General features: G+C 39.0%; 1 protein-coding gene across 5 annotated transcripts in view; it reads right to left on the bottom strand.

Moving 5' to 3' along the window:
• The window catches only part of CTNND2 (catenin delta 2), a 669,170-nt gene that overhangs the window by 23,184 nt on the left and 620,282 nt on the right, over positions 1–25,704 (bottom strand). For 4 of the 5 annotated variants that reach the window (XM_068931424.1, XM_068931421.1, XM_068931422.1 and 1 more), the window contains 3 exons: positions 19,297–19,507; positions 15,866–15,950; positions 9,166–9,288 (listed from right to left, as the gene is read on the bottom strand). In XM_068931424.1, coding sequence (XP_068787525.1) covers positions 9,166–9,288; positions 15,866–15,950; positions 19,297–19,507 — 419 coding nt within the window. The remainder of the gene's footprint in view (positions 1–9,165; positions 9,289–15,865; positions 15,951–19,296; positions 19,508–25,704) is intronic. The other variant, XM_068931423.1, reaches the window with a different exon arrangement.

Here is a 25,704-nt window from a genome sequence, read left to right on the forward strand (position 1 = left end):
GCTTGCATGAATCAGTAATCAGACCCTCCCTGGTATAGAAGTAGATGATACAGCAAAAAAAGGAAAGTGCCCCTAAGAACATGTAGGATCTATCTACTTGCTTTGAAATTCAAGACAGAAATTGCTTTGAGTTGTTGGTGTTGCACCTTTCACCAGCTTGAGCGTTGCTGTCAAGTTAAATGAAACATCTCTAACTGGTGTGCACCAGTGTGACACTGTCTACAGTAAAAGACAAATCTGATGTGAATTAAGTCAAGGCTCATCAGACTTACACAGGTCTGGGCAATTCTTCACTGGGAATTTGTTGTCACGACACTAATAAGACATAACAGAAATTAGAACTGGATCAAATTATCTCCACACGCTGACATATGAAAGCTCCGTGTGTGACCTGACTGCAGTGAGCAACTTAAAATGGCAAGGTTGGGGTGATCCATACGTGTACTTAACTAACCTTTTAAATGAGATTTTTGAAATAATGTAGTTTAAATGGTTAACAACCATCACATACCTCATGAGGCTTTACAACTTGGGAGTACATTATTTTGTCTTAACATAAGGGAAAGAAAGAAGAATAAATATATTCCCTGTGAGTCTCAAGAGTGGAGTTCCACCAGGCTTATTGTTTCTAAGATACTGAGGCTGCCTTCTTTCCTTCTGCCAACTGTATTACAACGGAGGCTAAAAAAACCCACCATGAACATACATGACCATTCAGTTTCCCAGGAGGATGCTTCCATGTGTGCCAGTGAAGTGGCTGACAAGGGAACCGCAGCTGCTGAAGCACTGAAGGAGAGATGGTTGCTCTCAAAAAACGTCCCTGTCTTTGCATTTGAAATCTGGTTACTTACACTGAGAGAGAGATTTAAACTAAATTCTAAGTATGTTAATAACTCTAGAAACACTCTTGAAAAAACAAACAAAACAACTAGTTTTAGATGAATTGTCTGTATTAAAAATAAAGGTGTTCTTTTTTTTTGCATTTACAAGGCCAAGTCCCGATTATCAGGAAATGACACCTGAAAAGGACGGTCCTTTCTAGATGTTGTTGTGTCGTTTCAAGGAGAACTCAAAACAGCAGACAACTCCTGAGCTATTTACATTAATCTGCTATATGACTTACTCTGAATAAATCTGCTTCAGTTTTCTTTTTTCTTTTTTTTTATGCCAGCAGCTGAGTTGCAAACAATTATAAACAGTGTACGGACGTTTTTATTCCTAGGATTTTGTCTTTTACTGCCAAAATGGGAACTCAAGCTACGTTGTTGAAAAGAGGAGTGGGTATAGTGGAGAAATTTGATATTCTCGCAACTTGGACACTACCGTTTTGCTCTTTGGGTTAAGCCTTTTGGATAGATTCTGCATTAAGTCTGCAAGTGCAAATTGGGAGTAATTTCACCGACTTCAAAAGAAAAAGGTCTGCTGACTCTAATTCTCCTTTTTTCCCCTCCTCTCCCAAATTGTTACTAGTCAGGCCCTTAAAATCAACAGATATAAAATAAAGACATGACTCACCAAAGCTCATTTTCTGATTTTCAGGATTGTAGTATTTATGTTTATAGGGGTATTTCCACAGCGCATGAAAGCCATAAAATTACTTAAAATATAGAAATGACTCAGATTTGGGGCATTTAGAAATACTGGTAATACCTTGATACCTTGGATGAAAGTGCAGGAATAATTCACAGTATATTTATGAGAGCTTAGCTGGTTAGTGGTTAGGCAAAAACACTCTTTACTTCCCAAGACTTAGGATGATGAATTAGAGGTTATGTTGGAATGACATCTGCAGCTGTGCAAGGCTGGGAGGAAGATCACTCCTCACCTTGCACGGATGTAACTGCAAGGAGAGAGGACCAGGCCCTGCTGAAAGCCACTGCTGTCAGGTTGCCCCTAGGGCATCACGAGAGCAGTGCAGTGATCTGAGCTAACTCCAGCATGCCAAGGCGCAAAGCTGGCTGGGAAGGAGCAATCCCAGTGGGTGGCAGAGCTGCTGCTGGGCAGCCGGAGACGCACAGAGACCCTTGGCTTTCTCGCTCACTGCTCTGCATGCTGGTTGACTCCCTAGTTGGTGCCAGGCCTGCGCGACAACGCCAGACGTGTGCGTCAGCTCAGTCTCCTTTCTTGCTAGACCTCAGGACCCCAGGCACAGCAACAAATTTCATTTCTTAAGAAGCTGGTACGAGGAATTTATATTCGGGGCAGGAAAAAAAAAGAGTTCCTAGTCACACAGGACTACCACAGCAAAACTGTCTCGCACTAAATGAGGATCATTAAGTTTTCCGAAGCAAAGCCCATTATTCACATATTGTCAGCATTCTACACCAAACTCATCTGAAATATTTTCTCTCCTGGGTTTTCTGCTGTCATTGCAAAGTCTGAGGTACAGTATTCTACCGAGGGAATCACCCAACTTTTCCCTTCAAAATACCTCAGATGGCCTTGGCCAGTTCTCTCGCTTTCAAACACCTTTTTTTTTTTTTTTTGGAGAGTTATCATCTTCTAGTCACGTATCTTCTACCATAATTTTGTATCTCATCCCTTGATTTTAGCTATGAAAGGATACACAATCAGGGAGAGATATGTTAACTGTTTGCCAAATCTATCCAAGTAAAAAAACAGCTAGATAATATCCCTGGTTGTTTTATATAGTGCAACTCAGGGAGGTTTCAGGAAATCACTCAGGCATTGCTTTACCTATCCATAATTAATTATTGATTTCCTGTTGTGTGAGTGTGCAGATGACAAGACTTAATCTGATGAATAAAATAGCTGCAAGAAAGGGGAGCTGTATGTGAGGCAAAGCATGAAGGACAGGACTTCAAACACAGCAGAGTTCATTATTAATTTTGCTGACATTATATGCAGCTAAATAATACACCTTTCAAACACTGCAATAAAATGAAATAAATTCATTTTTCTGAGTATCATTTTCCTCTCTTACAGACATAAAATAGTTTTAATCTATTTTACAAGAAATGATCACAGTATTCGGCTCTTCAGCTAGGATGTTTGTCCTTCTCTTCTTTTCCCCTGCATAAGGGGTATAAACTAGAATTTAAATTAAAAGAATCACACAAAATTATTTTTGCTTGCATCTTATAGGCACAAAGAAAACTTACATCCATGAAAGGAAGGGTTTACAGTAATTTTTGACTTGCAGCTCATTTTCATTCCGGTTATGCAACTTAACCTATCTTAACACGTTTATACCCTAGAAATGCAAACTCTAGCTCTTGGCTACAAAATCTCCAAGGCAGGACAAACACTCTTCTATTTTATGCTTGGGATCAGTTTCTTAAGACTACTGCCCCTACAAAGGTCAGAAACAAATCAACATTGCTTACATTGTATGCACCAAATCATAAAATCAACCAAAAAACCCAAACTTTTTCTATTATATCTGTGAACACAAAACCCGATAAAATCATTACCAGAATAAAATTTGCATAGCTGTTGCTTTGTCATGGTGAAGAACACAGTAGGACTCACGACACTACCTGTGATCAAAACCCATTCGAATTCCGTGCTTCCTGAAGAGTGACCCAGCATCTGAAAAACTGGGCATCCTTTCATTCAAACGTGGGGCTGTCTGACAACCCAGGACTCAGTGCCGCTTTTGAAGAATCAGTAGATATACTCATGCTATACGTGGTTTCACTTCAAAAGTTCTTGCAAAAATACACTTCAGTTGGAGAATTAGAGAGCTGAATGAGTGTTATTAAGCTGTATGATTTCTAAGGACATGCAGCTTTGAACACAGACGGTTTACCACCTCACTCAGGCAGTAAGGAAGGAGAAATGCATATTCATTTTTACCAGAACACCGTTAGTTTTCGATTCAGTAAACGACAGCTTTAGCACTGGTAACTCTGTAACAGGAATACACTATTGCACCCAAGTGTACGACTCTGGTTTTAGAGGAACCACAATTTTCTCTAAAAGCACTTTGCAGAGCTAAATGTAATAAAAATAATTCAGCAACTTTCACTGAAACCTTTCACTTCTACTTTTTCCAGGTACAAAAAGCTGTAGCTCTTTTACCAAGATGAACTGTCTCAGCGAGTGAATGAAGTAAAATAACTCAGAACAAAGCACAAGTACTATTAAAGAGATTCCTTTCAAAATATCAGGTTTCTTTCTCAGAGCCTGAAATGGCAGACGTATTTAGGCCGTATTTGTATTCCATTAACAGTCTTAAGAAGAGAAGAGGAAACAAATACGGAGCACTTCCCAGCAATTTTTTCAGCAGTTGTTATTAGTTCACGTGGAACATCAAAGAACTGAAAGTAGGGCATCAACATATCAGTTCAATATTTAACCAATGAAACTGAAACCCTGAATTTACATGTATTGGTCAAATGAAACAAACAGTTTTTATCTCCATAGAGGACCCAGTAGAACCAGAATTATGCTAGCTTAAGCACGGCAACATATAGGAGTATCAGCAAAAGATGATCAATGTTACACATCACACTATCACAGCCAGATTATTCATCTCTGAAAAATAAAACCTGCCTTGAATACTAAAATACTAAATTTACCTGACACTTCTATCCTCTCTATGCTGTTGGTATGTTCCAAGATTAGTGAAAGTTTGACTGATCTGTTTGCAAAACTGGAAGCAGCCATCAAACAAACGTGTCAGTTCAAGCTTGCTGGGAAAAACTGTGAGTTTCTCAATGCACCCTAATTTTTCAGTTTCTCGTTTGGATCATTCATTCTCTTTGCTACAAATATGCTTTTATCTATGTCTAACCTAGAGAGGCAGACATCAAGAATACAACTTAATTAAGAATGACATTTAGTTCTGAATGCTAGAAATCGTGTTCCTTGAATGATTTTTGGGGAAAAAGTCCGACATGAATAAAATGGTTTACCTCCGCATATATCAATAAAAGACAATGCTTTTATCTTTACGTATGCACAGTGACACAGACTTTTGGATTATTTTCTGCATTGACTATCTGAATCCAGCTTAACTTTGTTTGCCATTAATTAATGTTATTCATATTTGTTTCCAAAATATTAACATATTATTTAACTGCAGCAAAAATGTCCCAGTCCAAAAGGACATGTAGATAATTTTCTTAGGTATCCACTTAATATTCAACTATTAAAACTTCATCTTATTCTGAGGAACTGTACTTTTGAGAAGAAAAAAGGACTGCAGATGTGACCTTCCACATATGCATACCTCTTCACATTCTGGATGCCTGTTTTGTATCTCTAGCCCTAAGGATATTTCAGAAACTTCAGTTATACAATTCCCCCCAGAAAGAAGCCTCTAAGTCAAAGACACTGACTGCTGGGCTGCATTTTAATTTTAATAAATTTTCCTTTCTTCAGAGAAAGTTCAAAAGTTGAGAACTTTAGAGACAGACTTTACAGGACTGCAAGATTAAATGTCTTCTAAATCTGTACTTAGTCATCTGAAAATGGACTTGGGTTTTCAAGTGAAAAACTCCAGTGGTTCCCACAAAAGTGCACTGGAGCTCACCGTGAGAATCACTATCAATTCTGGAGATGCTTTAGCATCACATAGATGTGTGATTCATCCTAGACAACCATTTGGACAAATTTTGATTTTTTTCATTCCTTTAGCACCTATTGAAATGAGCAGGTTTGGGATGCAAATAGTGTCACCTTTCACACACCTTTTACTGATAATTTCGAAGAATCACTGCTAAGCCATTGGGCTTGTTATGATACTGAATGTTAAAGAAAAGCACTAGCATGCCTTTAAGACACTGATGGGAAAAGCAACACTCATAAGTACAGTTGCAGATACTTTCTAAGATCATACCTCAAACCACTGGGGTTTTTTCCTTTAGGAATTCCCAAACTGTCTTTGTTCAGACATCATGTCTAACGGCAGTGACAGCAGCAGCAGCGCTCCTTGGGCTTCCAGCCCAAGGCTGGGTCATGAATAAATTTTTCATAGCAATAGCATACACTGATATATACATATATACATACATATATACATATATATACACCTGCAAGAATATAGGTATACAGTCACACAGACATACAGTTGTTTGCAAAGGGTAGGGTGACTAGTTTGCCTTTAATTGAGCTTAGTCAGCACATTTTTTTATGCCATTAAGTAAAAAAGCCCCCACTAAAAGAGTAGAAGGACAGGCAAAATCTGGCTTTAGCTACACAGGACTGAAATACCTGGAAATACCATCATCAGTACTGAACCTTGAATTCAGTGTAGACTTCAAGTTATTCTTAATTATGTAAAATACAACAGTAAACATGGAAAATGTTTTACAGTGAAACATATAAAAACTGAAACATGACTAAAAGGAATGGTAGGCGATACTGCACATTAAATAAACCTTGGAGGAGAAAGAATTTAACTATATCAAATGCAAAATGATAAAAACAAGTAAAGTCTGTGGCACAGTAAATACAATGGAATTCATAAACATAAAACATTTCAAAATATCTCCCTCCAACAATCGATGTAGAAACACAGATTTTGATACTCCATTACATGCTGTCGTTGTCACATAAGTAAGAACATTTCGGCTTCTGAAAGGTTTTACACCCTTTGCGTACAGATGTAAAGGACAGAAGTCGAATTCAGCACAGACCTGGGTCAGTGTTATGTTTCCCTTGCGTTATTCACCTAGTGCTGAGCTTTATCCTGTCTGCAGCGCTCTTCATCTACCTAGTAGGAAACGCAGGGTATTTCATATATTGTTGAAAGTTGGTAACAGGAACTTTAGGCAACGCAGAATACCCCAAGCGTGACAACTACATAACGGTACTCCCTCCTCTTCCTAATATCATCTGGTACTATTATTAAAACTAGAAACTAGGAAAAATATTGCTTGATATGTTGGATAAAGTAGGAAAAGCAGAACATGATCTGCCTGACTTCGTGAGTGAAATGGCAATTACTTGCATTACAATGAAATCTGAATAACATTCACTTTGACTCAACATTTTAGAACGCCTTAGTTATAAGTTTTGGGGTTGTTTTTTTCTAAATTGTTCTTCCTAAAAACTAGCCAATTGCAGTGATAATGAAGCTAGGTGAAGAGACTTAATACATTTCTGCTCTGCCAGCCGCTTAAGAGTCTCTCTCTCTCTCTTTTTTTTTCAATTCAAGCACTGTTTATACACCATTTTTTCCATGTATGAATACTTCTGTGTATGCCAAAGATTTTACCTGTATAGGTCAGCAGACTTTATCTGCACAATTTCCTATTTAGGCTTCATGATTTTGCTCATAAGGTGTAAATTGTATAAACAGAGCAGTTATTATCTAAGCAAGATATCTGGCAATAAAAAAAGTAAATTTTAAAATGTACTTGGAAAAAGTTGTGAATGATTCTTTACAAAATCTATCCCTGGGAAGGCATATGCAATCAAAAGCGGAGGCAAGTTAAATGATAAGTTGATGCTAAACAGTGATGCAGCCTGGTGCTAATAGCGCTGAAAAAGGTCATGTCAAGTTGAAAAAGAACAAGGAAGATTCCAGCCTAACCTATCGCTCCCCATTTAAGAGGCTTTGTGTCTCTAAGAAACAACGTATAAAGATAAGGATTCGTTGGCCTGCAACTGCTACTTATTATTTCCTGAAAAATAAAAAAATATGCCTGTACTTTAATGAATAAATCGTATCTGCATCTGCTTTGGGAAAGGAAAGCCTATTTACTCTGAACACTGGAAATTACTATACAGCATAAAATGTAGAACTGATCGTAACAAATCACAAAAATCTCATTCTAGTGATACCATCCCTTTCTCTGGTACTGAAACCAATGACAATTTCATGAGTCGGTATTTAACTGGATTGCCGTGTGATAAAGAGTCACATTTAAAACTTTCATTTCAAAGTGAGTAATACAGTTTTCGGCAAGAAAGACTGAAATAAGAACTAAAAATAAAGTATGTATTTAAAGACTACAGTTTCTTCTACTATATTGTTTGTAGAATCAATTTCTTCCAGAATGTCTCAGATGACGTTTTAAAAAGGTTTGACTGTGCTAATTCCACAAATGATTTTCACATTTCCTTTATTTAATATCAATTTAGGATTTTTCTTAATTCCTCATTAACAAAAAGTAATGTCACACATCAGATGATGAAATGCTGGGGTTTTAAAAAAATTATATTCTCGTTAGTTAAAGCTTAAGAGGATTTACCCTAACCTTGAATGATATTTATGTCCGAGGTATTTAAATGAGATCACCTCTGACGTCTTCCCTCTTCCAAGCAAATTTTCTAGAAAAAAAATTAAACTGGAAGAAAAAGCGTGACTACTACGTCCTGTGTGATCAGCGGAAACATATAGATTCCTATTCTCTCTATGCATTTTATCAGAAATAAGGTACATATATATAAGGATACATGGATTTACACAGATACATGGATTGACTTGCATGATGTATGCATGTAGCAGATATTGTTTTGTTCTTGCAATAATGCCACACAGTCACATTTTATGGAGGAAAAAAGTATGCTGAGGAAAAAAAAAGACTATACTCTGTTAAGGAAATGGAATTTTGGTACCTAAAACTGAAGAGGGCCTCTTATAAAGAATACGCAGTCGTGCTAATTCTCACTACTTCTATTTATGTCTGCTGGAAATCTCCTCTTTGACTTTGAAAACTAGTATTTTAAGAATTTCATTGGTTCTTGGACACCTTAATTTTTTCTGTAGATATCCTCTGAATGAAAAGCACAGCTATTGCTTTTCTCTTAAAGATGGCACTTGGACTAGAAAATAAAGCGAAGTGCTTGATAAAAATAAATTTCATATGCTGTTGCAACACAGTGCTTATCAATAATTGCCTTTCTGTTGGAAAGGCCCAGACAATCAACAAATAAATAGATTACAACATATCATCGAAAGCTTGAAAGGAGACGGGAGGGACTGCACTTGTTCCTCTCCCCAGCATGTACTATCTTGCGAGAGAGCAAAATCCTGCATACCATGCTCGCTTTGCTGAAGTGCACGGGACTGCTCAGGGAAGTGCAGTGAGCAGCTTTCGGTTCAGCAAATTAAAATGTGCACTTTAAAAATAGATCTTCTAGTAAGGTTTATTACTTTTGATTCAAACACCTGCAGAAGTCTCCTGGGTACAAATTTAAGTATGCATTATACATAACAATTCAAGACTGGTCAGCTGACAGCCAGAATACCTGGGTTTGGGAATAGATTCTGGTTTCTTGGCTCTGGGAGGGAGTTTGCTGAGCGTGCCATGACCCAGACTGATGGGTAGGTGAAAATCCTCTGTCCTCCACACTGAAGCTTGGGGCCGCCCACTGCCATAAATCAATCAATCAGTCAATCATTAATCAGGTATTTGTATTTTCATAGTTATATAGAAATGGGCTTTAGACAATGCCTTTTCTATAAAGCCATTTTCGTTTTAAATTACAGTGGGGATGCTACCTTGAATTAATCCATCCTTCTTCTAAAAGGGTGACATTCTCATCTGAAAAGGCCTCCCCAACTTATAGAAGCTAATTAAGCCCCACTGAAAGATAAGTACAGCAAAACACATATGCTCATGAACAATTTGAGCACGTGAACAGTTCCGTCAAGGTCAAATCACTTTTTGGAAGGAACTATCATGCTCTGGATTTGGAATTTAAATCCTTAACGTAGGGCTTAAGTTATGCACAGACATTTGCACTGGATAAATTTAACCTAAAGACAGTATCCTTTTTTTAAGGATGTCTGACTGAACATAGATAGCCTTACCAGAAGCAAATCCAAGTGGTATGTTCCAAGTCTATAGGATAGTATGACATTATTAATATTCCAAAAGGGTGAGCAGGTATATTTTACTTAAGAAAGGGCTTTGGATTTTAAAATTACTTAACTGGAATTTTCACATTCATGGCTGGCAATTTTCATGGAACATTTAGCAATAAGGGACCCTCCTACAGAGTCATCAGTTTATTACTCTGAAAGTCACATAAAAAGAGAGTCCTCCTCTAGGTCCTGCCTGGCTTAACTGCTTTTAAGGCCTCAAGCAATTCTGAATATCTTTTCCAGCCAATGACAGACAAGGCCATCTTCAGAGTCACTACTTCAACTTCATTAAATGCTTGTCACAATACTCTTCCCATCGTAAGTGGCACAGCACATGCTGAAGGACAACTGCCTGTAATAGCCTCCCTAGTTTCAAATAATTGGTTGTATTTTTATTCATAAGGTAGGTGAACAGGACAAGCACTTCTATTATTCTATGCAGAACACAAGCCTGTGACAGTAAATAGAAAAAAAATATGATTTCTACAAATTCATTGTGATTTCTGCTTACATCCTGGATGACAGAATAAAGGCAAACATAATGACCCAACGTAAGCAGATATTTTGCTGTAGCCTAAGTGGTTAGGCAAGGTAACCTAATTAATAGGAAACATATTCGTCCTGACAGTTCTTCCTGCTCTTTAGTATTACATGCACTTTACGGTAACTGAAGCTTGTTTTCAGCTAATAAATTTTCTTTCAGGTTAGCTTATTTAGTTCCCCTTTTTGCCCATCCCTTTTGCTTACGGGTTTGGTAATATTTTCATGTGTATATTTCCTCATGCAATTTAACAAGCTATTTGTGGCTAAGAGCAGTTGGCTATTTTCATGAACTCCGAGAAAGACAGCATCTACCATCTGTGGCTAATGGAAATCTGCTCTCTTACAGTCATAGCCACATCTTCCGAGGTGTCCCCAAATTTTTAATCAGCTAAGACACTGGAGACTGGAGTGGGACCCAGTGTTCCTCACTTGGAAAGAGACGTCCTTAAAGAATCACCATAGTAGCTCCTTTCACATTCTTTAGGTGACTACAAATAATGGGACATTATAAGCAGCATTTAATTCTCTCACTGACTAGGTTTACCAAGATACTTGAAGAGGAGCAGTGTACCAGGCATCTGTGGGACAAGTTAGACAGCTCCCCTACCTGTTTTTTTTGTAAGTGCTGCACCATTGACCGAACCAGTGAACAAGGTGACCATTAAGCACTTTTGAAAGTTGTGTTTTGAGCATTTCAGAATGGATTCCCCGAAATAGAGACCGATAAAATAAATGATCATTTACAAAAATATAAATCTTATTCATAGGGAACAAAGAAGTTTGAAAATGATATTACATTTAAGTCAGTTTTAGGGAGAAAATATTTCATCTGCTGATGAAAACTATGATCATTTCTTTCTTCTTTGCAAAGCTTTAGCAGTATTTAAAAATTCATCACATTGATCCATTTAAACACTGTTTATACGGGACTGAACATGGTTCCCTCTTGGAGGGAAATTTTCAGATTAGATTTCTGTTTCAGCCATTGCTCAGCTAACTAAACACTATTTCCTGTGAACTCTTCCCTGATGAAATATCTCCAAGTTAAACCTCTCAGGCGTCTCCTCAAAAAACAAGACCCCCCCCCACCGCCAAAAAAATTACACGGGAAAACAAAGATCTTTACTTTTCAAGATTTAGAGTGACAGGAGAAGGACCATGAATCTTTCATTTAGAGACTGGAGTTCAAGTGCTTTAAGAAGCACAGTGAAATGTTCACTTTTTTGAACTTCTCCCTCTCCTTCTTATTGTGCTAATAACTAACGGCTTGTTACCGCTCCCTGGTTTCCTGAAATAGTATTAGTTGCAGATAAAGTTGGGAACTGGCCAACTAGGACAAAATATTAGAGTAGTAACTTTGCTGCAGAGTAGAAGAAGAGACCCCTGACATTTGAGGGGTCCCAAGTGATGGATGGCTGACAACTCCTTCACCTCAAGACTACATTCATTGTTTTACCTTATTCTGTCAGGCTTTCTTCTTTAATGTTAGCAACCGGAAACATTTATGCTTTTAATAACTTTTTCTTGCCGGACTTTGCTGGAATTGTGCCAAATTAACCATACTAGAGAGTGAAATTCTCTGTTTTTCCAAAGCACAAGCCTACAGTGCATGGCAAACAGTGCCACCTTGCTCACAGACCTGAACGCTGACTTGACATCTACCCTCTGTGCCTCTTCCATTCCATCTCGGTCTGAAAAGTCTGTATGTTCCATTAAAGTCACTACACAGCTATTAACTGGAAATCCTCGAACATGGTGGTGGTGTGTATAGAGCATGACGCAACTCTGCAAACACAGTGCATGAGGTGTTGTGGGCTTACGGAGCTTTCTGGGCAGAAACCGAGACAACAGAGCAAACATCTCCTTAACAACGGCACCTCAACTTGTGGGAAGTTAGAAATCTCCCCATCATTCTCTCAGCTGAGCCAGAACAGCTACAGTCTCCACCTGAGCTTGCCTTTTAGAGAATCAAAAGCTAATTGAGAAGGAACACTAACAGCTCAAAGACAAGTGCAACTGCTCTTGCATTAACTATTAAAAAATGAACACAGTGTTACTGCTCTGCAAGCAACTGGAAAGAAGTAACACAGAAACTTTTTAATAGCCTCTTGGGAATCCAAGGATGTACCAGATGCTGCAGACTGCTCAGCCTATCTGCCCAGGAAAGTTCAACCGGCTGCAAAAACTCCAAATCTTCCTTTTGAGGCCTTACAAAAGGCCCTACGAAACCAACAGGGCCTTCTCGTTGCTTTCACTGGGTGCTCAATTAGATCACTGCAGAGAAGTTCGTGGGCACCAGGACCCCGAGCTTTGGCTGTTGGAGCTCCACTGCTTGCAGGGTTAGCTCCGCACGCTCTCTTTGCCTTTCTATCTGAACACAGCACAAGGGCTAGCCTGAACCTCCCAGAAACACTTTTATCTCTAGCTTAACTTGGCTTACCACATGTATTTTTCTATTCCTTTTATTTCTCTTCTTTGTGGAATAGTTTTGCATTTTTGCAGAGTAAAAAAGCTGGATAAGACCTTACATTTTTATCTTGTCAAAAGACATTCTTTGTATTCTTAGCCAAATACAGTAGCACCTTGAGACAGGATATATTGTTTGATTTGGTCAATGAGGTTAACTGAGCTGCTGCAGTTGCTGCTACAGTTTCTGGCACTGAATGGCCCAGAAAAACAAGCCATGTCTGTCAGACACTGAGCGGCACAATGAAATTTGGGCATGTTACTATTCTTTTTAAGCAATGTCTTAGCTGAAACTGACACCCTGAAATCTGCCAATTTTAATTTTGACCATTTTTTAACACAACAGCTGATTTTGACAGTGTTCTTAGAGGCTGTTTAACTTACGTTTCATTACATAGGCAGCATTCATATGCCTATGTAATGCTCTTAGTTAAAGAAACTAAGGCTTTACCTTCAGCCTTAGTTAAAGCTGAAGAGCTTGCCCACTCACGGTAGGGTCGAGCTTGCAGGAAGCATCTGATACCGTATTTAGGGTAACTCTGCTAATGGCAGCAGGTGGGGGACTAGTTCCTGACTCCTGCAATTATCTCCACTTTACAGCCAGGACTTTGCTTGAGGGCTCCTAGTAGGAAATTGGTGCCTAGGCACTTGGCTTTTGGTCCTCTCACAGGTGTGGCAAGTCATAAGGTGACTTACCACACCGGTCCTCAGCTCTGGATGAACTTTCTGTCAGTGCAGTTTATATTCTGCCAGAGATGACAGATGATGCTTGTAAAGTTGAGCAAAATTAGAAAAGTACATGAGTCATGTTCTTCTGATACAGTCATACATTTGGACTAAATACAATGACCACTATTGTACCAGCAGTAAATGTATCATTTTCTTTCTTCATTAATAGAAAGGATAATACTTTTAGTAGTCATCTCTCCTTATCTATTCTACTGTAAACACATACCTCTAAAACATACCACAGTTCAAACTATTTGATTACACTGTTCCCCAAATGGCAAAAGGTAAGTAAGTGCTGCTGCTTCTTCTGTGATACTTGTCATTTGGCTGTGTTACAGTACAAAATTGTGCTTCTCTGAATGCCACCAATTCTCTGAAAGTAATTGTACAGATATTTCAGGATATATGAAGAAATTGCTGATAGTTAAGCAACGGGATTTACCTGCACTTCAAAAAAAGGCTGTGCAAGTGCAGGATAGTGCAAAGTGCTGATCACATTACAGCAGCTGTATGCTCACTCATTTTTACTGACCTAAGTATTTTAATGGGACAAAATACAGATCGTATTGACCAAGTACATTTATATTACATAACCAGCTGCAGTACTGGTAAAATGGAGTTTTGTAATTTTCCTATTAAAAGAACATTCTTTTCCCAACAGTAGCAACAGGCATCCAGCATAACAATCAGCCTACTACATACAAGTTTAATAAATATTATGACTTCATAAAGATTATTCTATGTCTTTCAACAAACAGGAGCATCTTAAATTAAGGAAACTACTGGAACATTCGTGCTCTAAGAACATGTTCTTTCAAGCATACAAGGTAGTGAGTACCCAAGCGTGCCTAAAACGTAAGAACACCACCAGGCACATTCACTTTGGCAGCTAACAGAATGTTCTCTACGTAGCATTTTACCCAAAAGCCATACAATTTATAGATTACATCATGCATGGAGCAACCCCAGAAACTGCTTTTCCATTGCGTACATAGATAGCCAAAAGGCTGGAAATCAGTGAGATACTGCAAGAACCTCTAAGAGATGTAGGTGCAATAAAGTTCAACTTCTACCGTGCAGCCACGCACCCGCACAGAAGGCGAGCTATGCGCACAAGTATGTTACTCCCCCCAAAAAAGCCTACTCTAGCTCATGTGCGCTCCCATCTCTTAGTGGGACAGCTGCACTCCATCTCCTTACGTGGAATGCCTGTGCATAAGGTATCCCTAGGGCTGTTGGGGTGACTGAAGCTACTGGAAGCGAGCAGTGGGAGAGGCTTAATAATTGTCTTCCTTATTCGTCAGGCTGACACAAGCAGGGGTGGAAGCATGCAAAAGAATAGCATTTCAAACCAAAGAACAGCTTGAGCCAGCCTGAGATTTATTTGGTGCCTACATTTCCCGTAACTAAGTTCTTTTCTTGTGCAAAATACATATAAGCACAGACTATGCCACTTGTGAACTTCTCCTCATTTCACCATCCTTATGCCTTACTCTTAGCCAGGACATGAATTTCTGCACCACATGAAGTCTTAGGTATATTTGCCGAGGTAACAAATTATCAGTTAGATAGCTGTGAAATTCCATGTCATTAAAAGACCTTTGAGAACTAAGTCTGCAGGCTGATGGTTATACTGCCATGTGATTCTGTTGGTAAATATTCTGTAAGAACTATTTTGATATGTTGTCATTTAGTAAGTAGACATTTATTTTTAAACAGCTATAGGATGTTGCTTCACAGGATCATATCACCAGTATTGCAATTCATATGTAAGAGGCTAGGAGGCTTGTGGGACTGGTATGGTGTTCTCTAGAGACTGTCTCAAAACAAGGTGTATCTGTCAGCTGATTGAAAGTGAAGCTAACAAGTTGCAATCCAGCTCCACTTGTACACTGGTCCCCAAGCATTGCTCCCTCAGGTACTCTTGCTGGCAATTCCATGAGGAAATCTGGGAGCTGAAAGGCTGAAAATCTGGCAATATCCCCAGGGTAGGGTGGGGGGGGCAGAAGTGGGAAAGGTACAGTAAGAGAGTTCGCACAGGTTCGTTTGGCGAACAGAGGACTTCACTCTCCAGGACTGTCAGATTCAGCACTTTTTTTTGTCAAAATTCACGTGAAAACCAAATTCACAACTCTCTTTTTTTTAACACCATACATTTTTATAAGCTATTTTTATGTTAAAAGTAGAAATGGGAGACAAAAATCCTACCGCTTCAGGTATCCAACATTTTAAACTCTAGGTGAATTTTCAGTTCACGTAAATGCTTTGGTCTGAAGTCTCCCAGCCCCTAAATTTGGGTAACCGTATGAAAAATGACAAATCTGAAAAAAACCCAAGCCTTACCTTCTTGTAGAGACTTCTCAGGTCTCTGTACTGCCACATACTATTGAGGACCTGAGATGCTGCTTTCACCACTTTTGGCGAATGCCTGTTATATACATATGTTAAAAAGAGAGAGAGAGAGAGAAAGAGTGAGAAAGAAACTGTTAAGCAAGCACAAGACTCCAATTTTCAGATGCATTGCTATGGATTTAAACCCACAATTAAAGTTGTGCTATCAAAGTACTATAAGATCTTTTGTTTTGGCATCTTACATATTTTTAAGGAAGAATAATATATATTATTTCTATATTACTAATTATCCAGTGAGGAGCAATATGTATGTTCCTCAGAACACCGAGAACAAGGACTCACGTTGAGACCATGCCAAGAGGAATGGGAGAGGCAGCAACAGAAAATTGTTGAGAACCCAAGCGGTATGAAGTACATCTGTGAAGACGTCCTGACTACAACTTTTGGCATAAGGAACAAGAATTTATAGCCAGAGTTTCTCTCGCTGTAAACTGCCAAACTTGAAGTCATGGCAGAGTGCTCAAAGCATCCAGCGCCTCTTACCAGTGGCCAGAAGAAACACACCAGATGGGTGATGAGCACTGTGTTTGCAGCTGCCAATGCAGCTCAAGATGCAGCTGATTATACACAGACATCATGAATTTCAGCTGGAAGCCAATTCTGGACTTGTATCTTGCACACATTATTACACATGAATGACAGCAATCATTCATGTTAAGAGACATATATAACTTCACATGGACTTTCTCTTCAGAAAACTTTTCAAGGAAGCTCTGAACTATTTCAGACAGCTAGAATCATACACTCCTCTTGGGATAGGTAATACACATATTAAAAAAAAATGCAGGGAGTATTCAGCTCAGTGAAGAAGGGTCAAAAAGGGAAGGACAAGGAGGAGAGCCCAGGCGGTTCGGGGAGCCTACACTGGGTAGTCAAGCCCTCATGCTGTTCCAGTAATATGTAGAAAGCAGCAGAGCCCTAGAAAACCTTGAAAAGACCAGAGCCTGAAGTGAGGACTAATAAAGCTTGGAGTGGTCATTGAGATGATTGTGTTTTACTCATAAAAAGGCAAGGATTGCAAAACCAAACAGAAACTAGAAAATCAGCAACATATGTTACTGATTTGGGTAGCAAGTCTTGGTATGAGTCAGGTCCTGTTATATTCTGTGGCCTCTGCGAAGGCCACAGATTCACTGACAGCAGAGCTTGTAAAATAATGTTCATAACATAGTTGATTCAATTAACTTATACAGTATTCTCCTAGTAATTTATTTGGTACTTTTTTTCCTCATTTCTCACCCAGAGTACAGCAGTGGGTGGGTAATTGGTGAATAAATAGGAATTTGCTGAACACTTTCAAGCATAATCATTTCCATTATGCTCCCAGCTGTACTGGCTAGCGGGGTGCTGGTAGCATGGAGCAACCAGGGAGATACTGGTGCCAATCCTGCTATGAGTCCTGAGGAGAAACAGGAACCTGGAAAAGCCCTAGGTTTGGCCAGTACGAGCTTAGGGACATCAGTTCTATCACGCTGTCATACAGAGAAAGCGCTAAAGCCCTGGGCATGCTCCAAGGGCCAGCTGGGCAGCTCTGCCCGGCTTGGCGTTGATCGGCTTTGGTCCTACGCTCCTACGAGGATGCAAGGCCAGGCTCCTATTCTGCACTAGCAGAAACAGATGCTTCATTCCAAGTAAGTTAGAGTTATATTTAAAGGGTTGTAAAATTGAGTATGCCAGTATTTCCTATTAGATCACCGACTAGTGATTTTCATTTTTAAATAATTGATTTTCTATACGAAATCAAACCAAAATAATGGTGCCAAAAAGTAACATTTCTGAAAGGTGAAAACAAAATTCTCGTTTAAGGCGAACATTTGTATCACCATGGACTGACAGATTTTCTTGTTCTAGAACTGTGTAACCTCTAGTAGCAATAATGCATGACTATAATTCAAAGTACTTTAAAGGAGAGACAAGTATCCTGATTTTGGAGGGATTTTGGAACTGGGTGGCCAAATACTGTCATTCAGCATAGGTATGTCTTTCAAATTTGTCAGGTACACTTACACAGGGAATTAGACACTTTGATCCTCCTAAAACTGCCCATGATACTTTTAAAATTCCAAACTCAACAGGTATTATTAATCTCTGCCAAATAATGTACAGGTAGAAAAATGCAGTATTCTGAAAAAAGAAACATTCAGCTTAAGAGATATGGGTATGAGCCTGCTTTCAATATCAGTACATTTGATCTAGCAAAAATAGAGCAAATTTTAAACAGATTTAAGCATGAAAAAAGCGCCAATGTAAGTAAATTAGCAGAGCACGGGAGCTCACACAACTGGAATCACGTGTTTTCTTATGATGTTACTTCTTACCCCTTACAGTGAGAATGCTTCAGTAATGAATTTGGTATGAAAAGAAAGAGTGACAACAGAGGAAAAGAAAGGTGATTAAACTATATTGGCAATGCTCCGATCACATAGGCCAGGGTAAGTTCTCATACCAAACACAGAGTGCATATATCTTTCCTCCAGGTTGCGGCCTGACTTTGTGGGGCTCTTTCAGAGCTCCAGTGCTGCAGTAGACTGTGTGCTGACCGCTTCAAGGAGGTGGACTGGTGGGAGCCTTTGTACCCTACAGTGAAGGCTTTTTGCTTTCAAACTGGCCTAGTCCCATTGCACTACACTTCTGCAGGCTGACAAACACGAGAACCAGGCATATGTTTTAGGCAAAAGAAGGATAAAGAGTGAACTCTTCATGCAGAGTGTGTACACAGGAAAACAGACGAGATGAAACCATAGCTCCTCTGAAAATGTCCCAGCTGTGTGTAAGACTTCTGCATATTCTGGAGCCTCATAAAGTAGCCTGCAGATACTGTAATGCTCTCTCAGAAGCAAGCTGTCTGGAAAATGCCTGGATCCACTTTTCTAACATACCCCACCTTGCCAGCAAGCCAGTGGCTGGGAGAAGGCTGCTGGAAAGAGGGACAGCGACTTTACGTTCTTCGTGCTCCAAACTAGTGGAGCAGTAGCACAACCTGTGTGAGGTTCCTTCCTTTCAAAGGATCCCTCCACCTGCATGTCACTTTCTGCAGAGCGGATGTGACAGCTCTAGTACCTAATGCCTCATACCTAACGCTTATAATGATCTGCTGGAAGTGCTTAGAAGCAGCAGTTATTCTTAACAGTTACTCTTCCTTAAACTGCACATAACTGCTGAAAGTAGGTCACAAATAAACCACAGCAGAGACTTTTACTACTGACGCTGTCCGTTTCTTGCCACCTTTCACATTGGGCATTGGGTCTCTTATGGAACTACAGTATTGAACTCATGATTGCACGGAAGAGGCAAACACATTCAGCACTAATGATAACTACTGGAGAGGTTACAAAAGGTGCAAGGTGATTTGTGAAACATACTTGTCTCCTTTACTCTTAGATATGCCAACCAGTTTCTCAATGCCGCCTGCGTCTCGTAAGGCCTTGGCATTCTCCATGTTTTTAGTGATGACTTCATGCAGAGTGCAGCAAATGGCAGTAACGGTGTCATCAGACATGGCCTTGCTTGATGAGCTGTTGCTGTTGTTAGCGCCTGGCAGTCGGTGGACCAGATCCCTCATGGCATACTTGCCTTTGTTGAAAGAAAATGAAGGGACAATTCAGAAGATACACTAAAAAAAGGGGTGATGGAGAAGCACAGGGAAAACACACACACCCTACTAGCACCATTTTCATTATGTCATTTAATCTAATCGGCTACTGGTATTATTTTGTAGCAAGCCACATTTACACAACTACACGTCCAAGCATTTCACACATTAGGGACTCTGTTAGTATTTCCATATTACATCAGTTGGAAAATTCAGGTATGGGCTACATCATGTCTTTCTGAGAATGAAACAATGACAGTAAAGGCAAGTATATTTATAAAGATAACCTGAATGATATCACAACTTACAGAGCTTGGCACGTCCTCATCCCCCATCAAAGAACTCATAGCTCAAGTTACTATAAATAAAACGCGCACCAGTTGTTAAAAGCACTACAGCGAATGCAAAGCCAAGAAAATTGTTGTTCCTGGTGGGGAAGTCTTCCCTGAAGGACCAGTTTCATTGTACGTGATTAATTCTATATTATGTGCAGTAATTTAAATGGGTTTCTTAGTGCTTCTCTGACTTTATTGCTTATTCAGTGCTCATAGCTGCCACTGCACTTTTCTGCTCAGGCTTAGTTGTATGCATGGTACTGACCAGAAGGCGAGCCCTTCTGAAATAGTCTGTCTGATATTTAGTAGGAGTTACTTTATACAACACTAATTGCCAGAACTTGAAATCTTCTGAAACGAAAGGAGCAATGCATTTTTAAGATGGTCACGCTGAACTGAAGATATGAAAAAGAAATATTGTGATTACTACTTTTTTTTCATGTTTAAATGAACAAAGAATTTTTTGAAAAGTTGCACCTGAAAGTAATATAATGCTTGTGAAAGTGACGGATGAGCAGTTCCGAAAATTTATATATATATATTATATATATATATATCTATGTATAAAAAGATAGGACAGGGTTAGCCCATGCAGCAGAACCTTTCAACTCTGATATATGAGGAGCCTCGCATCACCTATGGAGGGTCACCACTGTTGTAAAATGGCAACTCGATCTTTCATTATGCTGAAGATAGATAAGAACAGAGAGGGGAAGGGCCCGAGGAAGTGGTTGCTCAGGTCAGTGAAACAACTCTGATTCACCTTCAGCGCAGCTGTACTAGGGATTTGCATAGAGCAATCATCATGAGAGTGTATCATTCAGGAAGAGAAAGACAGGAAAGTTGAGAAAAATAAATATAATTAGTAACCTAATCTACATCACATTTCATGAATGAAATACAACCAGGTATGATTATTATACATAATATGATAATATAATCAGAGATTTTTTTTGATAGCGTTTAAAAGTTCTGATAAATTAGTACGAGTACTTATTAAAAATTTTCTTTCTCAAGTCATACATTCAGTTGTGTGTCCATATCTGAAAGGAGGAATAAGAGGAAAATCACATCTTTTTAACTATCAAATGTTAAATTATTTTTACTTCTCAAAATGTTGCTTGCTGTGGTAGAAATATAGCCGGTCATTTGGAATAGGATATTCATAGCCCAGAGACAACCCCAAATCTCTGTACCGGGATATTAAACCCAAAGACTATCAAATTAATTCCGTGGTTATGTGAGACCTTAGGAATTACTCACTTTATATCATGCAGAAACATTCCTGATTATAAAAAGCAAAACATTACCAACAAAATGTGTGCAGTAGGATTTAAATCTTATTCGTGTACTGCAATTCAGATACAATTCTGGTGTTTAAACATTTTTATTTCTTTGCATTTAATATTTAATCAGCTCTTTACATTATTAGTTCTTTCAACACTACTATGTTGATACCACATGCAGTACAGCAGTGCATGTTTATACTTTTTTCCAAAAGTTTTTTGTTTGTGTAAACTGAATTATTTTTCCCCCTACAAACACATGAAACACCTTTCAAGAACAGCCTGAAATACTATTACATTTACATCTCTTTCTTCTATGTAATTCTAACACATTAATAGTTGCTTATCACTTACAGTAATTACTTGAGTATGAGCATATGTTAACCAAGCTTTTCTATCAAAAAAAAAAATGTAAAACCTGATTTGTTGTAGCCTTTACCCTTCTAATGCAGCTTCAACCACTGGACATGACTATAGATGAATACGTAAGTCAGCTCAGTAAGATGTTCTGCTTTACTCTTTACACATATCCGGAAGAGATCAACGTTCCTTTTTCCTTTAGTATCTCACTTAACATAAACTACAACAGAGCATCTCGCAATTTCAGTCTTCTGATGGAGCCACATGATCGTTCCTTTAGCAGCCAAAGACTCTGCTCCTTAGCTGGGAGTATAAAAAAATCTGGATAGCTGCCCCAAGCAGATTTCTTTCCTTGAACCAGCCTAGTACTCCAGGCAAAGATATTCACACCCATAGACACACAAGCCTAGACGCAAAAGCTCCTTCTAATAAGAAGCAAAGGTTTTGGGGCTATCATGAAAAGCTCAAAACTAAAATAAATGCAATCAAATATGATACAAGCATTCTGGATATGTTAATGCTCAGCAGTTCTAATACGTCTGCTGTGCACATGCTTAACTAAAGCATGAGAAGATCAAATCAGTATTAGGCACTCCAAACTGATCAGTAAGCTAGACTTTTTAAAAATAAGATATAACCCTGGGACAGTCCAGCATCCCTGTATTCTGAGCAGCTGTAGCAATTCCAACTCAGTAATACCATTCAATTCTTAATTAGCTACATATTTAATCTAAATCACATTCTGAGTTTTCTTGGTTTCTTTCTACATATTGCATCAACATGGCCTTTGGATAGAAAGTGTCCAAAGACTCACAGTGCACATTTTGCAGACATAAAATGTAGGCGGGGTACTGCAGCTGTGGCAGCTGTGCAAGCTCATTTCAAGAGTGCAGAATCCCCTAATGATAATGACAGGCCGTCAGTCCCACCAGGCATCCCACACGACGGAGACAGGCCTCCTCCTCCCTGCCCTGTCCCCAAGGTGCAGCCAAAGCAAGAGCTCCCACCTCCAACAGAGCCACTCACACATCCGCAAAAGAGCAACCGAGCGTGCAGTCAGAAAGCACTGCTCACGCTCTTGTCCCCTAGGTTCACCCCAACAAGGCAGCAACCCAGCTGCAAGCTGAGGGTATGACTATGCCACTCTTTACGTAGTTAGTGCTAAAATCTACCAACAAGTGCAACAGTTAACTTATTTTCTGTGGTTTTAGTATTTTGAAGACATTGTTAGCCATTTTAGAATACACTTGGGATGAGCAAAAACATCTTAGCCGTAAAAATGTGTAGATTAATTTAATTTAATTCAAAGTAGATGGCCTCATACTGAAAAAGCAGTAAATCTGCTTTAATATAGAGTTAAGTCATGTAAGTTTGAAGTTAAGGCCTTTGCTATATACTACAGAAAACATTCCACAGTAACTTGATTGCATTGCAGATGTGGTGCTTTACAAACCTATATTTCTAGTTCATTAATATACTACTATATCACATTTACACATGGAAAATTTTTCAGACATCAGTGAAACTTCTACTCTTTCAATTATGTTCCTGCTGTTTTGCAATAGGCATGAAGGAGAGGAGCGTCAGGCTTTTTAGCATTAACGATATATGAAATCCTGCTCTAGTTCAGAGTCAGGTAGATGTGAAGTGATGCCACTGAAAGCAAAGCTACTGCTATGTGCTGCTCGGCTTGGGCATGACTGCATGTTATCATCCATGGCGTGTCTGCATTTAGAATTCTTTTTTTCAGCGTTAAGCACCTCTGCTGAAAGCAGATTGAAATGTGTAATAAAAACTAGTCTTGCAACGCCGGCAAGGTTTTATCTAGCACTACCAGTAGGAAGGCTGGGGAATTCAGCTTGCGGCACGTACTCGGAAGAAGCGTCACTGAGCTGCAGAAGTGAGGACTCATGAGGAACCTGAGAAGAGGGGATAATGTGTGTGAAAATGATACTAAAAATAAATGGCATTGTTAATTTTCATCAGGGTTCATAGAGAACTCCTTTGATCTACAAATAAATTGATTTTTATGTGAGCAACATTACACGTTAGAAGACCCAAAACTGATTTGATACTTTTTAAGAGGATTTACATAATACGATTAAACATAACCATCAGCTTGACAAGGAAAAAAAAATTATATTTATCGCCTCAATTTTACCCATAAAGGAAGGAACAGAGACATTAAATATACATAATTTTGGAGTAGTATCATGAGAAAAGGGTTGTCCTATAGGTGCTTGGATTAGGATTTTCTTGACACTATAAATTTTGAAGTTATTTTTCTAAGGTAAGACTTCCATCATTGTTTTGTACTGAGGACAAGATCAGTCAAGCTAGCAATATACAATAAATCTTTGACTCCAAGATGATAACATTTGCTTACTTAATGTTTGAACAGTGCAGGTTTAACATCTTTTTCTTTGCATGATAAGGTTGCATTAACACACCTTAGTACATGTCTGCATTACTTAATTCAGTAAATTTTTCCTTAATAGGGTCAAACTGATAGACGGCTGCTCTAAGACAGATTTTGCCTTCAGAGCAAAACAGTAGAGCAAACTATTCTTCCAGTAGATTAACAAGAATAAAATCATCACAGATAAGTTTCCACTTTTGGAAATATTTCCCTACTGCTGCCTTGAGACAAATTCACTGCTGATGTAACCCCAGTGACTTCATTTCCATTTTCACTCTTCTCTGAAAAATGACTTGCCACACTGCACAGTTATTAAACAGCAGTGGTAGGGTTCCTGGTTTGAGAGAACACGAGTAGTAAAACTAAGCTCCTGGAAACACAAGAAGCCTCAAAGAGATATATTAATTCACACTAAGAACACTGCCCCAGAGATAGATCTTGCTCTAATAAAAGTAATACATCACTAATTTTTCTTCTCACAGTTACCCATGAATTCATGTCTTGCAGCTAGAGAGTAACAAATAGCAAAATGCTGAAGTATCTTATTGTAATGCTACAGATACCCTGTTCCAGAACTACTGGTATCCGTATGCTACAATATATGTGAATTTTGTCCTACCGACTGCTTGTACCTGTTAGTCCTAACATGAGTGTTTTATTTATATTTACAAGACATACGTGTTGTTTTATGCATTTTCATTACCCTTGCTGGTTAAGATCATTCAGCCTCAATATTTCATAGCCTTTTAGGAAGGACTATTATTGGAAGAGTTTTTATTATTGCTTTCAATCATTATTTAATAAATGTGCTAAAACTGTCCATTTAATTAATATGAAATAAATTTGATCACGAGTCAGTGCGTTTAACTGATAGTCTAATAAATTTGCATGTATTCATTATATTAGAGCAGTGACAGAAATACCACTACTGTATTTGAGAAACATTCCCTTGCTGTATGGCGTTCTCTGTTGCCAAGGACTGATGTTACACAGAGTAACTGATATTCATTACTGGCATTAGCGCAGCACCTGGAAGTGCTCCTCAGGGTTCAGGTGTCACTATTCCAAGGGAACCCTGCCCCTGTCCCGAGAAGTGGAAATCTTCTAATACATAGTTAGATGCAAGATGGGGGTGCCACGACCCAAAACCCACGTGACTTAAAAGGATAAAGGTTTGTTATTTTTCACAGGGAGATTTTCTCCAGTACGTAGTTCCGGACTGCCTGCAGATAGGCTTCCCACAGCAACCACTGTGCCTGTGACTTTGCTTTCCACCCCTCTCCATAGTGTGTAGCCTCCAGCATCATGAGCGGCGTCATACGTTGCACGTGAAGGAACTGTAAGTCACAGCAGTTTGTACACAGCCGCTCTCTCTCCCTTCTGCCTAGTGACTCCTTGTTTGATCTGACTAAGCTGTTAACAGAGGAGACTCATGCAACTCAAAGGCAGAGACAGTTGCCAAATCCACATAGTCCAACACAGGACCTATAGAAGACTCACACCCTTCTGGAAGGGCAGCTAGAAACAAGATAAGATACCATATGGTCTTTAATGTTTAATGTTTACCTTTAGTCACCTGAATCCCACTCCCAGTGTACGGCCAAAAACAGCTTTTAGGTACCCAAGTCCTTTCTTCCTTTGTCAAGGATACGTACAAACATTTGTAATCCCTGGCATTTTAGAGGACACGCACGTGAATCCATTTCACTACCTAACGTTAATTGACTATAATATTGTAATTATCCCTATCCCAAAAATTAGCCTCGTTCAATCATTTG

The sequence above is a fragment of the Struthio camelus genome, chromosome 2 (genome assembly GCF_040807025.1).
Source record: "Struthio camelus isolate bStrCam1 chromosome 2, bStrCam1.hap1, whole genome shotgun sequence".
NCBI classification, from domain to species: domain Eukaryota; kingdom Metazoa; phylum Chordata; class Aves; order Struthioniformes; family Struthionidae; genus Struthio; species Struthio camelus.